Here is a 15473-nt window from a genome sequence, read left to right on the forward strand (position 1 = left end):
TACAGTTAGATTCTGCCTTGCTTTCAATTTTATTTCTTATTGCAGATCTTTTATGTTTTGGTTTATGGGAAGGTATATTGATTTAAGTTAAGAACTGGATGGTAGTTAATCAGGTGAAAACCTTGAGGTTCTTCATTCTAATTGGAAATCATTATTATTGTACTTTTAATGCCTGCATTTGATTACTTCAGGAATTATGAAATTGAATAAAAAAGTCAGCATATTTTGAGCGACTGGTTCTTTCAGGTGTGTCTTCTTATCTGAATACTTCATATTGATTCACAGTCTAATGATATGCCATTCATTTCAGAACTACTGGTTTATTTTGTCAGCATTTTGTCAAAGGAAATTTCAACAGCATACAAGTTCACCCAACTAAAGGCAGTCATCCTTTGTTGATACTCATTGCTGACCTCCATGGCAATTAGGCTTACTGTATTGATGGGATGCTTTTTTTTGTGTTTACCCAGAATCTTCATTGTTTACCTATAAACTTGGTATTTTCTTTCTTTATCACCACTACAGATCTTTCTTGATGAAAACCAAAATCTTAAGAAATTTTAAACATTTCAAATCCTTTCATTTTCTTTGAAAAATGAGCAGAATTTAAGAAATACAAGTACATTATATAACTAAACAGGTATGAAGCATTAATCCCAAACGCTCAGCATAATCTCTAGGTAAATAAATATATGAGAGGAGTAAATGTGAATAATTCCTGTAACATCCACTTTCAAGTAAATGATATTTTTTTTAAAATTTTGCCACATTGGTTATGTGTGCCATGGTTAACCAATTTAATTGTTTATTAGATGAAAGATCAATGCCTTCTCATGGAAAGTGTACTTTATTATGAAGCCCTGTTTATTGGTAGAATCACCTACCTTGCTGTCTTCCTCATCAGGATATAAGTCATCTCTGTCAGTAGCATAGGTGGGTTGCTGACGAAATGAGACAGGCAGACTAGTTTGGTATGTTGTGTAAGGATGGTGATCTCTACTGGACAAGAGTTGTTGGTAACCAGTATCTCTTGTCATTGGTTTAGCATAGACAGGTTCTCTTACGGGAGGGTAAGTTCTAGGACGAGTGTATTTAGATCGTAAAGAGTCAAACCGAGAGGCATGCTGGTCAGATGGTTTACTAGTGACATTCTCATAAGTGTGATTTAGTCTTTGCAATGCGGCACTGACATCAGTGAAAATGTCACTGACATCTGACGAGCCGTCATCCCTATACCCTTGCATAAGGTCATCACTGTCAGCTGATTTCTTTAGTTTAGAGGGTACATCTTCAAAGCTTTCCTCATCACTAACACTACCAATGTTATCATCATCATCTTCATCACCTCCATCAGATTTATCATCTCCATCAGGTTGATCTGGAAGCTCTTCATACACTACTTCCTCAGTTCTATCTCCACTGAAAGAAATTGGAGATTTTTCAGGCAAAGAATAAAAAAGTTCACTGTCAATGGATTGGTATGACTGATCACTTTGCCTTGGTTCACTAGGTACAGAATAAAAATATTCATGCACTGGAGATTGTACTGTGTCTGTGACCTCTGACCTCTCAATCACTTCCTCTTCCTGTTCAACTGGTGCCCCTGTATCTACATCTGTTTCTTGGCTAGGTGGTGTTCTTGGTGATGGTTCACCAGCTACACCACTATCACTTTTTGCCATAGACACATTTTCATACTGACCACTATCCTGTTCAAGCATTGTTCCATTTCCACTACTGGTATCCTGTTTTTGGTCCCCATTCTCACTATCCATGTTTGATGTTAATTGTTTTTCAATACTCCTTGAAACTAGCTATCATCAGTTAAATGTCTATAATTTTTCATTCATGAAAAGATAGTAGTAAAGTTATGAGAATATTTCCTTATGAGTAGAGTTGATATTCTTTTTTGGGACAGTCACAGTAGTTTCACATGGGGCACCCAGTCGTGTCTTTTTTGAAACTTGAATCACATGGCTTAAAGCCAAATAAAAAGTTCCATTTAAACAATACACACAGTCCTATTAGTTATTTTTTATCAGACCGATAATACACAACAATATTTATTGATTTAAAATAATATCGAGTGATTGTGGGTTCCTGCAGGGTTTAGTTCTTTACCTGTTTTAAACCTGCCATTTAATTATTAGATAGTTGGATTAGAGAAAAACACCTGGTCACAGTGGTGGGGGGTTAACTACAAAAACAACTATATCAGCATAATAATATAACCCTCAGGAATTAGCATTTATGAATAATCAAATTGCAAAGCAAAGCAAAGAGATCATTTAAAATTAAAACATTATCATGTCATATATATATGCATTATATGAGCATTTAAAAGCGTAATAATGTCTATTTGTAAAAGCTAAATGAAAGTGACTGTTTTTTTTTTTCAATTTCCAAAGTTAACATATTTGTCTGTTTAAATAGCTATATATAGTAAACACCTTTTAGCTTTGAAAAAGAAAAGATTTATTGTTAATCTCAATGAGACAGATCGAAGTCCAACAATACAAATTTACCAAACTCGGATATATAGAGGATACAGTACTGCTTTAAACAAGGGATAAACTGCCTAAAAGATACAACATAACACACATTTCCTTGAGTCTGAGAAGCTTTCATAATTAAATCTGGAAGTCACTAGTATAGCTTTCACTTTATCAAATGCCATAGCACAATATCATGATTATAAACCATAGGACAAATGAACTTTTTAAACATATTTTTAAGTTTCAATAATCAAATTATTAATGTTAATAAAATTGAGAATGCAAATGGGAAATGTGTCAAAGAGACAACAACCCGACCATAGAACATTGCACATTTGTAGAAATGTACTGCAACACAAACTATATAGAATTGTATTGCCCTGCTCAATTTACAAATTGGGGTAGGTGAGAACGTATTGTATGAAATGAAGTGAAAGAGTGTACCTGTCATGAACTTAAAAATACAAAAAAGTGTTTTGTTATTTCAATATTCCAGATTACATCTAACCTTGAAAAATGTAAAAGAATTATAGGTAAACAATAACATATGAAAAAAACATCTTTGATGGACTAAAGTTTATATAGGTCTTAGATTGGATATATGAATTTCTTTTGAAGTTGATTTGTATATCAGCTTGACTTAGATCTTTATACCCAATAATTTATTGCAGATAAAAGTGCAAGTTTATTCTCTAATCATTCAAATTTGTATTGTGAGGGAAATTTATGTTATACATGTAGTTAAATTTTTGCAGACTAAGTTCTAAATATATACATGTAGTGAATTTTTGTTTATTACAGATATTAAGGGCATGTATTTTCTTTAATCATTCTAGTTTATATTATGGTATAAATTTATGTTATACATGAAGTTGAATTTTGGCAGACCTAAGATTGAAATAACTTGTTCAGCAAAAGATAAAATTGCACAATATTTTTAAAATGACACAAAATTGAAAGGATATTAGGAATTAATGAATTAGAAACATTTAATAGTAAGATTGTGTTTATGGGCTTACACAGTTTTGTAAAAGTGTATTGTTAAAGATTTGAAAGGTTACATTACATAAAGTAATATGAACTAGAAATATAATCTGCAATGTTACTTGGCTGAGCAACTTTCTTTAAGAGTCAGAAACATCCTCTCTGACATTTTCATATAATCATGATACAATAGCAACATCATAGTGATTATATTAATAGTTCTGGTCTAACTCACAGATTTTCAATGATGTAGCAAGCTTACTGTAAATTCAGAAATTATGGCGATGTTTTTATTATTGCGAAAAATGCAACAGGGTTATAAACGCAATAATATAAACTCGCATTTTGAAACTTTTTATATGAATTGATCAGGATTTTTCTCAATATCGCAAAAAATAAAATCGCATGTAGTCTTAATTGACAAAATAATGTTTCAGTTTGATTGTTGTTAATGACATTTTCAGTCTTACTTCTAATTAATTAAGTTATTATGAATGGATAGATTGGTGTTTAATGTCCAGTGGCAAATATAACATACATATCTTTATAGGAACATGTTAATCTTATATGATTATGTACTTGTTTTGTACTAGACAGTAGACACACATGTCTATAGTCAGATTTTTAATGTAGGTAAATTCATGCAGGTAGAAATTTCGCCACATTCTCAATTTCTGACTCGAGGCTAAAAATTAAATGTGGCAAATATCATTTTGAGCCAATTCATTTTGACCAGATTAAAGATTGATTGCCATCTACAGAATTTTAGCTTTAAAATGTCAAGTACAAAGTCTCAAATTGTTTTAAGATATATACACATTGATTTTAGTTCTCAAGATATTATGTTCTTCATACTGAGTTGAAAAGTTTTGTGTTTATTATAGGCATGCTTTTTATCTTGTCCAAATCATGAGCAAGATCAGTCTCCTTAATGTTTGAATTGTAACAACTACTAAGATATGCCTGAAATGAATAGACCACTTTCGAGTTCATCCGTCACCGGAAAAAACTCGTCAATTATACGCGCCTTTATGACGTCATTTACCAGATAGAGGGGGTCGCCTGTATCCCTGCACTATTTACATTCATCAAGCGTCTTGGTGATCGTCATTGTGCAGGATAAACTAGAAATAATGGTTGTTTTGTAGGTATTTAATGACAATTCCCTAATGACATCAATGCTGATTGTCAGTTTTGATAATTCAATTTGTCGTATAATTCGTACAATATAGAATTATAGTTTTCCAACCACTCGCTCAACATTGGAATGGAAGTGACGACGCCCCTAAACGCACAAATGACGTTCACTTAAACCAGAGTTTTTGACGGAAATGCATCGAACTCGAAAGTTGTCTATTGTAACAACTACTAAGATATGCCTGAAATGAATTGTAACAACTACTAAGATATGCCTGAAATGAATTGTAACAACTACTAAGATATGCCTGAAATAAGTCTAAAGCAGGTCAATAGTATATAGTTTTTACTTTCAATTAATACCAGCTTCTTGACAAGTTCTGATATATTTGTGTTGCAATAAGGTGATAGGGAATTTTATAAAGGACAAAGCCTCCTAAAAATATAGTGAAAGGTACAATTATTGAAAATAAAATGTTCAGAGTTTTTGATTTATTTAAATTAGTCTTTTGATAACATCATTTTTATATCCACTTCTGCCTGTACTATGTATAATACATGTCTACTTTTGATGTATCTACTTTTATGCATAAGATATAGATTTCAGCTACACACACATTGTAAAATGTCAGATGTTTTATCAAATAGAAGAAAAAATAAAAACAATATTTACAAAAGTCTCAAAAAGTTTTAAACTATACACAAATATTATATTTACTGAAGACCAAGGAGGATTTTTGTATTAGGCTTTGACAGTTTGAAGAATTAAGATATTTTACTTCACAATAAAATAAATATTTCCAAAATACTAAATGAAAATAAATGGATTTAGCTTTTGACAATATACATATTTACTTTTTGAATTCAAGCACTTACTTTTAAATTCAGACATTCATTAATTGGAACTATCTACTTTATTTATTTGATTACGGGTAATATTATTAATCGTCACGATATTAGCCTAACACCTGGTAAAATATATGAATAGACGTGTGATAGTCAACGATAAACAACATGAACAAATTTTTTAGTCGGTCATTTCTCTTTAATAATTTGTGAAATGAGAAATGGGCCTTAAAGTGTTTTGAGAAATTATGACAAATGAGTTTATACATGTAGCACAAACTCTTTGCTTACCAACAAATGTGTTTAATGTATTAGAAAATAAAATAAAGAACTGAAGATAAAATTAATGTCACCCAGGTCACTTTAGCTTTTAAGATGAATTAAAAGGTTAACTTAGTAATTTGTTTTGAAGTATATAGGAAAGAAGGTAATAGTAACAAATATTTGGCCTTTTAGTCCATTTCCAAAATAGGATCATTTTTCAAATGCTTAACAAATAAATTTTGAGAGGTTTAAAGTAAACTTTTATGTAAAATACATTTAAAATATTAAGTTGTATTAGCTCAAGTCTTGATAATACTTCATCTATTTCATCTTCAAATTACTTTGTTGCTAATTTCCATTTTTAGCTCGTACCCTGGTATATTAAAATGTATCAAATTCTCTCTGAATAATTTATAGAATTTCTAGTATTTTAGTACTAATGCATTATGTAGCCATGTTATTATACCCCATACATTGAAATTGGTTATGGTATTATATTTTTGTTTCTGTCTGCAAGTATGCTCATCCTTCAGTCTGGTTGTCTGTTATTACTTTGTTGTTGTCTTGTTATTTTGGAAGCCTCAGTGGCCAAGTGGTCTAAGTAGTTCTACTACTGTAATCACTAGCCTGTCAACACTGAGGTTGTAAGTTTGAACCAAGCTTGTGCAGGTGCACTTGATTCCAATCTTAATTGACTAGGATTGTCAGTTTTCCTATGGAAGGTCTGTGGTTTTCTACTTGCATTCAGGCTTCCTCCACCAATAAAAACCAGTCGCCACATAAATAGCTCAAAAGTGGCGTTATATCAACAACATTCAATCAATCAATTTTGTAATTTTTTTTGTTGGATCCCTTTGAAATTTGAATGAGCTAACTCCAAATTTAAAATCTTCCAAAGTAAATTGTTTTTTGCGAACACAGAATGCTTAATATAGGTGTGCTCATCTGATGATAACAAATGGCGGCAGCATTAACTATCTCATCTTCCCTAGCCAAGGGTTATAATCCACTCCCCTCCCCTGTGGAGAGGAGGGGAGTGAATTCTAATCCTTGGCTAGCAAAGATGTAACTCTCTGTATTAAGCTTTATGCTTCAGATGAAAGAAGACCCTTATGATAACGATCCATTCCTTGTATAAAGATACCTTAGGTATAAGACAGATGTAAATTGGCAATTATCCTTGACCACATTTTAAGCAACTGCAACACTGTCACATACATAGCTAAGTTTGCTATAAAGGATCCTAGTAAGATATATAAATGTCCATCATACAGGGATCATCTGACCTAGACCTCATTTCATGGATCACTGATCAAGTTTAAATTTAACCGATTATAGGCCTGGTCTGTTTCTCATGTTTGTAAGCAGTAGGTCAACTATATTTGGTGTATGAAATGATTCTGAGGAATATATGTTTGTCTGACAGATTTTTTTTACCATAACCTCATTTTCATGGTTCATTTGTCAGCAAAATGCAGGCAAGACATTTAAGGTTGTGTTGAGTCTGTTGTATTTGACTGATTTTAAAAGAGAAACTACAAGTTCTGAGGCAGATGTTGTGACTATTTGTTAAGACTCATTTCTTATTTATTTAATTCATACGAGTTAACAGACCTTTACATGCATATATATTTGTTAAAAAAATAAATAAAACTAGATTATAGGTTCTTGGAATAGTTTTCCTGTATTCACATAATTAGGAAAACCAGAATTTAATCAGTAGGTATTTAACGTGTAAATCAGAAATTGCATTTCATTGTTGACAAAATCAATAGTATCAAATCAACAGGAATTAAATGTGATACTACATTGTTTTTGCAAGTCTAAGCAGTGTGAAGTCATGCAGTTATTGCACTTATTATAGTATTACGATATCGTAATTTATGAGCATACCTATGGAGATTTTGTTGCAAGTTTAAATTGTGATCAACCCCACATACACTTTCTATTGTCAAAAGAATTGCATACATGTGCAAATTTATTGTTCTCAAGTTAAGCATTACTAATTTGATTTTACATTTGATTTGTAAGAAATACTTGTACAAGGTACTATATGACTGTCAAAAGGAGACAATTTATTTTCACAGAATATTTTGTTTATCTGCATGGTTAAAGAGATTGTTTTTTATAAATATTTAATTAGTTATCTTATAATTTTGCAAAAAATAGCTACAAAAGTCACAGGTGTCTCAAAATACAGCATAAAAGGAAATTAACATGTGCATATTTTGATATGCAGCTTAGGAAAAGTTATATATATCTTTAAAAAAGATGTATTAAGTTAACAAAAAAATCCATGAAGGTGAAATACTTGATATGGGAAAAATTGTAGAAGAAAGTGTAAGATTTAGCAATTTGATGCAATATTTGAGCAAGAGAAATTTCCAATTTGTTGCCATGTTGGAGGGTACATGTACTACCTTCTTCATAAATCAGGAAAATTTCGATTTATTATAATGGCTGCTAGAGTTCAGAAAATAGTTATTTTTTGATAAATATTTTTTGGTTTTGCTTAATTTGTTGGTATAATCTAGTAAATATGTTTTTTAAGACTTGTTTATACCATGTTTTTATTAGGTAAATCAATTAAGAAAATAAACCATTTACACCTCCAAATGGCAGCTAAAAGAAATAAACTCAAATTCATATTACATCATATTGAAATCTATCTATTCACCAATTCAAGGCACAATTTGGTGATCGGGTGCATTTATATTGAAGGTTCAATCAGATAATATAAACACTTTTGTAAGTCTATGATCTCTTTCAAACACAAAAAGTAAACAAATATTTGAGAAAAATCGTGCTCTCCACGCAGTTTATATATTGTAGTATAAAGCATCAATGATGTAATAAATCAGACATTTGCACTAAATATCTGAAGGCTTATTTATCAAGAAAAAGCTTATTAAAGATCAATATGTTATTGTCATATTGTATATCCATGGAATTGATATAATGTTGAATAGCCTTAAGTGTATTATAATCAATGTCAGTACAAAAAATGAGGGAATTTTCTTTTCGAGCACATTTTTTAAAGTACAAATGCACTTTAGTAGGACATTTTCATAATAATAGACTAGTTTTATTGGAAATACACACTAAACATATTCTTACTTTGAATAAAAGGTATTTTAAGGTTTACTTAAGAAAGTTTTGATAATTGCTTCTGATTTGTTCATAAATGAGACAATTGTTAAGAGCAGTCCTCATAATTAAGTCAGTTGGTGTTGCAGCAACAGTTGATACATGTATAAAAGAAATAAATTGATTTTATACCTTTCATACAAACTCATCAACCATACCAGGCTCATAATTTGGTATGCATGCTAAATAACAAGAGACGAACAGATGCTCTGACCTTTGAGTTCTTGCTTTATTGTTTAGCTGGGAAATACTGTCTTGTATTACCTTTATGTCAAAACCAGTTTATTTAAATATAACTTGTAGTCTAGAAGAAATATGGATAAAGATTCGATGTCATACTCTGTATCATACCTAGTATAGATTTTAAAAGAGACCATTAAATCAAATGTTGTTATTTTTTGTATTTTGAACTTACCCCACTGGCAGCTGACCTCTGTGAACTTGACATTGAAGAGAAGGAAGTATGAATTTCTTCATCTATTGATGTACTGTGTGATTGTGAGTCACCATGGTAGTATCCAGAATCTTTAAAGAGTCGTTCAGTGCTGCCCCCTTCACCACTGCCTTTCAAGCTCATCCTTGTTGAGGTGTTGACAATGATATCACAAAACAATATGCTAATAACACACTGTTCAAGCCTTTTTGTCTCCTCTGTCTATTGATGTGTAAATTATTATGAATTTCCGTTGAAATTTTAGTCCATCATGCAATGACCATCATGCAGTATTGTATTTGTGTAGTAATTGATGATTTTAATTAAACCACAGTAGTTTAATTATCATGACAGTGTATTTGGTACAGTGGAAGATTTTAAATATTTTATAATCAAGTTGTAACAAGATAAATTAAATGAACTAATTGCATAGGAGACAAAGGAAGGGTTTTCAAACTTCAATTACAATTGATACATAGGCAAATCAAATATTTGTTGATAGTTAAACAGTTCAAAAATATAGTTTTGTTCAAGTCCAAATTAAATAGTCTTTTGTAATGATATACTGTACCTTTAGTACTGACAAACACTACAAACAAATGATGTGGTATTGAAATGGAAAAAAATTAGATTTCCATAATCATGAATGGAATGTTGACATGAATGAAATTTAATTGAAAGAGTTTTTGGACCTTCTTCTTTATTCCAAATTTGTTGTTATTATTCAAGCCTAGATGTGGATAGATCTGGATGAATTTATTCAGAACTGACGAAAAAAAATATTCATGTGGAAAATATTTGAAAATTTCATTTGAAAATTGGATGTTACAGTATGAACTGACCTCTTGTGAAAGTCTGAGAGTATAGCGGAAACAGCATATATCAACTGCTTTAACTCTTTGATACTGACTTTCACACCTATTGAGGTGTAACATGTTTTACGGGGCAAACTTCATATGTACTGGTATATGACAGTTTTCCATAGAAATACAATTAAGTTGACTTAAAAAAATGAAATGTGAAATGTATTCATCTATTTGTTAATGAGACAGCAATGCAATTGTTGAAATAACCTAAAGACATATATCATGTCTATAGGACAACTTTCATGCAGCCTCCAATAATGGAAAAGTGTCCATATTTATACAATACATGTATGTCAAGCCCTAAACCATCCTGAGTCAATAAAAGTTGTAAATAAATTAAACAGAATTTGAACCAATGACCCAATTATTGACAGAAGATATTCAGATTTTCCTATCATGTCTTTTTACGCTGAAACCAGAAAATAGTATTTGCTTGGCCTGCTGATTTTATCATTATGTGTTGACATCAGTGCATCACTGTTTAATATCCTTTGTATGAAAAGGTCTTTTTAGTGATGGACCATTTAATTTATTTATTTGGACTTTAAAGTTTGTATACATCTGACCACCAACAAATATATAGATAAGATGACCATTGTTTCTTCTATTAGATTAGATTGGTTCATGTATTTAATGGTATAGATGGATTTGACAAATCTAAATCTATAGATGTATTTGAACACCCCATAATAATATTTTTTATGTAAATGGTCTCCAAGTGACTCTTCTCACCAGCAATAAGTACAATATATATGAAATAATTTTAAAAAATCCAAATTATAGATAAAATTTTCCTTTAAAAGTTTGCTTTTTTGTTTATTTTAGACCTAGCTTACACCTGAGTTATTGACCTTATTGGTACATGTAATTGGATATGCTGCTGTGTCACCTTATTTGACATTTTGATAAAATCACACCTATTTCATTATTTCAACTCAACCATATGATTTGTTTAAGATTAATTTAATTTCATTAACAAAGTGATATTTTGCATGCATAAACATACATGGTATAAATAATCACCCCTGAAAGAACTATAATTTATTAACTCTGTCACACCAGCAATGCCTGAAACCAAGCTGAAAGACAATTTTGCTTCAAAGATTCTCCTTTACTACTCTTATTACATGTACTGCGATAATTTCAATGATGCTATACTAATGCGATTTCAAGCTAATGTTTCATTTTCTAGTAGCATAACTATATTTCCTTTCGATACAAGATCATTTCATAGTTTTTACACAATACTTTTGGTTGATTTTTTTCTTCATTTATGACATGTTATGTTCTATGTATATATATGTTTACTTTTGAGGGATGATAGTATCTGTTTAAAAGAGAATCTTTAAACAAAGAGATATAAGCGGCCTCATGTGTATCAAATTAATATTTCTTGCATTTTGGTTAATGTACATATTAAACTATTTGTATTGTCATTAATTTACTTATGCTCTTTTGATTTCTTTTTGAATGGATAATTACTTAGCTTTTCAACATAAGTGAAATCCTTACAACAGAGTTCTATGCATATTGGTTACATGCATACAACTTATGTAATTTGAATAAGCCACAGTTTTCTTTAGATTTTATTCAACTCTTTTAATAATCAATTGAAGTTACTTTTTTCTGTCATATGATCATTTAAAACTATAATGTATTGATCTGAAAAGAATAAAATGATTTTGTAAAATAAAGAAGCATTGATACAGCTTGAGATTTTAAATGGCCCACTTCTGAGTGTTTGTTTCTAGTTTTGAAGGTCTTAGAAACAGTTGTCTCAGTAAAACTAAACATGTATATAAGCATGCTGTTCCTCTTATTAGCTGGAAAAACATGTATTTTCTGTTCCTCCTCTAAGCATGCAGTATTTAGGAGCAGATTGGTATTTGCACTTTATTTTTAACCGGATTTTTGTGACAAAAATGTCGGTTATTGATTTGAGGATGTACGGCGGGCAGTCGGTCTGGTGGTCGGGCGGGCAGCAACCAAATGTTGTCCGTGCATTTACTCATGAACCGTTCATCCCAAGCTTTTAAAATTTTAATATGTTGCTACTGACAACAAAATGAAGGTCAAGTTCAAAAATGACGATTTTGACTTTTACCGTTCAGGAGTTATGGTTCTTGAAAGATTGAAAATTGGCGTTTCCAGTCGTGTCCGTCCATTTACACATGAACTGTTCAACCAAAGCTTCCCAAATTTTAATATATTTGTTACTGATGAAAAAATGGAGGTCAAGCTCAAGAATGACGATTTTGACTTTTACCGTTCAGGAGTAAGGGTTCTTAAAAGATTGAAAAATGGTGTTTCCAGTCGTGTCCATGCATTTACGCATGAACTGTTCAATCAAAGCTTCCCAAATTTTGATATGTTGTTACTGATGACAAAATGGAGGTCAAGTTCAAGAATGACGAAACAAGTATGCAAAAAAAAAATTCAATGGAGGAAAAGGTTAAGCATCTAAAAGTATTTTACAAGTTGAAACCCCACCTATATATTGATTGCAATTGAAAAACTTAATCACAATGCTTGTGCAACCAGTAATACAACCAAAACAAGCAAGTCCACAAATCTTTAAACTACATGCTTTAGGAAAATACCTGTTAAGCAAATTTCAGCATATGGTAGAACATTGTGATCTGGTGCTTCGATCTCTTATTAATAATAGAGCACGCAAAATTAAGAGAAAAGAAATATTTGGTGCTTCATTGTTTATGCTCAAGCAGTTTATATTGTTTCATAGTAATGGTTCTAGTTGAGGTTTTCCATTTGAGCCTACATACTGGAAATGTAACCAAAAATCTTGTCAAAGTCATACACAATTATTTATTTGGTGGAATCTAGTCCAAAGCAGTATTTCTTAGTTTCTTGAAATATATATATTCTTTTCCTGAAAATATTGGAATGATTACCAGCTGAGTATATCTTTCTAGTGTAACTTTTACCTGAAATAAAAAAAAAAATCATTTGTGTCCATGGCGGATCCAGAAATTTTTATAAGGTGGGCCCACTGAGTGCTAAAAGAGGGGGCCTGCTCCAGTCATGCTTCAGTGATTCCCTATATAATCAACTAAATTTTTCCTAGAAAAGAGGGGGCCTGGACCTTCTAACCCCTTCTAAATCTGCCTATGAGTGGGAAAACACTCAAAATATTAAGAAAAAAAGAGTTAAAATATTAGACTCAAGGAAAAATTTTTGGATATTCAGGATATAAAACTACATTAATATTGGATTGTGTGTCATTTTTATGATGTGAAAATTGTAGCTGAATTATTCTAGGCTGTTGTATTCAATCTTATTTCTATATAACCTTTTTTTAATAATGTGTGGTTTTAAATTAGCTAGCAATAAGTTGATACTTATGAATTTTTAGTGACTCATTTGAAATATACTTTTTTTTTGGCACAATTATTTTTGTGAGTCATATAAAAATAAAAGCTGGCTTTGTTTTTCACAAGTAAGATAATGTTCCTTTTCATTCTTCTCAGTATGTATGGTTGTGGTTTATAGCAAGTAAACCTTTGCATGTGTGCATTTGTTAATTACTGTAAATTTTTTAATCATAAATATTTCTTTCAAAGTGTTTTAAATATTTTAACGATAAAGTGAAGTTTATATAAAAGGGTTATGTTGTAATTATGATGTCTATGAGAGACCATATTTTTGCTCAGTTACATTGAGGCAAGTTATTGAAGTATTTCCTACATTGATTACAAAGTTTCCAACTCAAAAATTGAACTCATATATATATACAAGGAGGCTGAAATTTCCTTTACCTTCACTCATATATATTCTCTGAAAATAAAGGCTTTTCTTATGATGATATATTTTATTCATATAGCATTTTTAGATGGCATGATAGTGACAGATTTTCCCTAAATTTTGGCATTTCATATTTCAGTTTTCTGTTTTGGTCCACAACTCAACTGTAGGACAGAATATTCTTAACCTTAAGTACCATAGTAACAGAAGTGAAACATGGATGACCAAAAGACAAAGAATTTTATATGCTGCAATTTTGATTGGATTGCCATGGTTAAAAGAAAGACTGAGTGATGTTCTCAAAGTCATTGGTCTAATGGAAATAAGGTCAAAGGTAAATACTGGTACTTGCTGTAATATAAACTTTATTCATTAATTATGCAGCAGTCTAAATCATAGCATTGATGATAACTGATACATGTATCTAAGAAGGTGCTCAAAATCCAATTATTCAATGAGAAAGTTTTTAATTCAGCACCAATGTTATAGAAAAAAAGTTTGTATCAGTGATTGGCTTAATGTTAATTATTTTGACTCATGCAAACAATTGTTTGGGGGTATGCAAAAATAACCTGTCTGTCTTCATGTCAAGGGACCATGAATGGGTAGGATGAATAATGATGATACAACACATTTGTAGTACACCACCCGAGAAATTGTATAATGGTCCAACATGTTAAAGAGGTGTAACTTTTGTGATCTCAATCACAGTTCTAGTTTTAATATAATACTTTTCCTTATGTGTTGTCATAATGACATGATCATGTTTGTAATCTATATACAAATTGCAGTTTGTTTCTGATATTTAAACATTGATTTATTTATTTCAGAAACATTGCCTGCATGCTCCAACCAAAAACCCTTAATGCATCTTTTGATTAAAAACTTTTTCATCTTTTTAAAAAAGAATCAACTATTCTTAAAAATTGGTATTGACAGAATTTAAAAAAAAGGGCCATGTATGCAGCAGTAATTTATCATCAGCTGTTGGAAGACAAACTATCAAAGGGACCTAATTCATGCAGCCATTTGTTAATGAATCATGCTGATATATAGAAGTTTCATTTGAGAAAGTACTTTTATTTGTTGATTCGATTTTCCTAATTTGACAAGTTTCAAAAAACAAATAAAAGCATATTTTCCATTTGAGTCACTTTATAAGTTCTAGTAAGTAGTTCAAATTCGCTGAAAAATCCTACAGCATTATGGACTGACCAGCATGCTTTATGCTTGTGAAAAAACAAAGAGACTCAACTCTTAAATCAATGACAAAAAAAGGAGTCTATTCTCTGATCGAAAAAAAATCACAGTATGTTTAAATATGTACAATTATATATTATATGTTTTTAAAATATTTCAGGTAGAGAAGTTAATAGAATGGACTGACATTAGTTTAAAGATTGCAGCATTGGTCAATTTCTTGGTGTTCCTACAAAAAGGAGTTTACCATTCTTTGGTTGAGAGAGTACTTGGTATACAACCAGTGTTTCCAGATAAACAAGGAATTAGACAAGTAAATATTAGTCTTCTAATTACTGT

At 30.9% G+C, this 15473-nt stretch overlaps 2 protein-coding genes across 6 annotated transcripts in view; one reads left to right on the top strand and one right to left on the bottom strand.

Moving 5' to 3' along the window:
* The window catches only part of LOC143057256 (uncharacterized), a 104880-nt gene extending 95415 nt beyond the window's left edge, over nt 1-9465 (bottom strand). For 3 of the 4 annotated variants that reach the window (XM_076230524.1, XM_076230522.1, XM_076230523.1), the window contains exon 1: nt 885-1902. In XM_076230524.1, coding sequence (XP_076086639.1) covers nt 885-1775 — 891 coding nt within the window. In that variant the 5' untranslated portion in view covers nt 1776-1902. Of the gene's footprint in view, nt 1-884; nt 1903-9288 lie in introns of those variants that run through there. The other variant, XM_076230525.1, reaches the window with a different exon arrangement.
* LOC143057259 (peroxisome biogenesis factor 2-like) overlaps nt 1-15473 on the top strand; it is a 43150-nt gene that overhangs the window by 23307 nt on the left and 4370 nt on the right. For both annotated transcript variants that reach the window (XM_076230539.1, XM_076230538.1), the window contains exons 4-5: nt 14074-14268; nt 15295-15447. In XM_076230539.1, coding sequence (XP_076086654.1) covers nt 14074-14268; nt 15295-15447 — 348 coding nt within the window. The remainder of the gene's footprint in view (nt 1-14073; nt 14269-15294; nt 15448-15473) is intronic.

The sequence above is a fragment of the Mytilus galloprovincialis genome, chromosome 13 (genome assembly GCF_965363235.1).
Source record: "Mytilus galloprovincialis chromosome 13, xbMytGall1.hap1.1, whole genome shotgun sequence".
NCBI classification, from domain to species: Eukaryota; Metazoa; Mollusca; class Bivalvia; order Mytilida; family Mytilidae; genus Mytilus; species Mytilus galloprovincialis.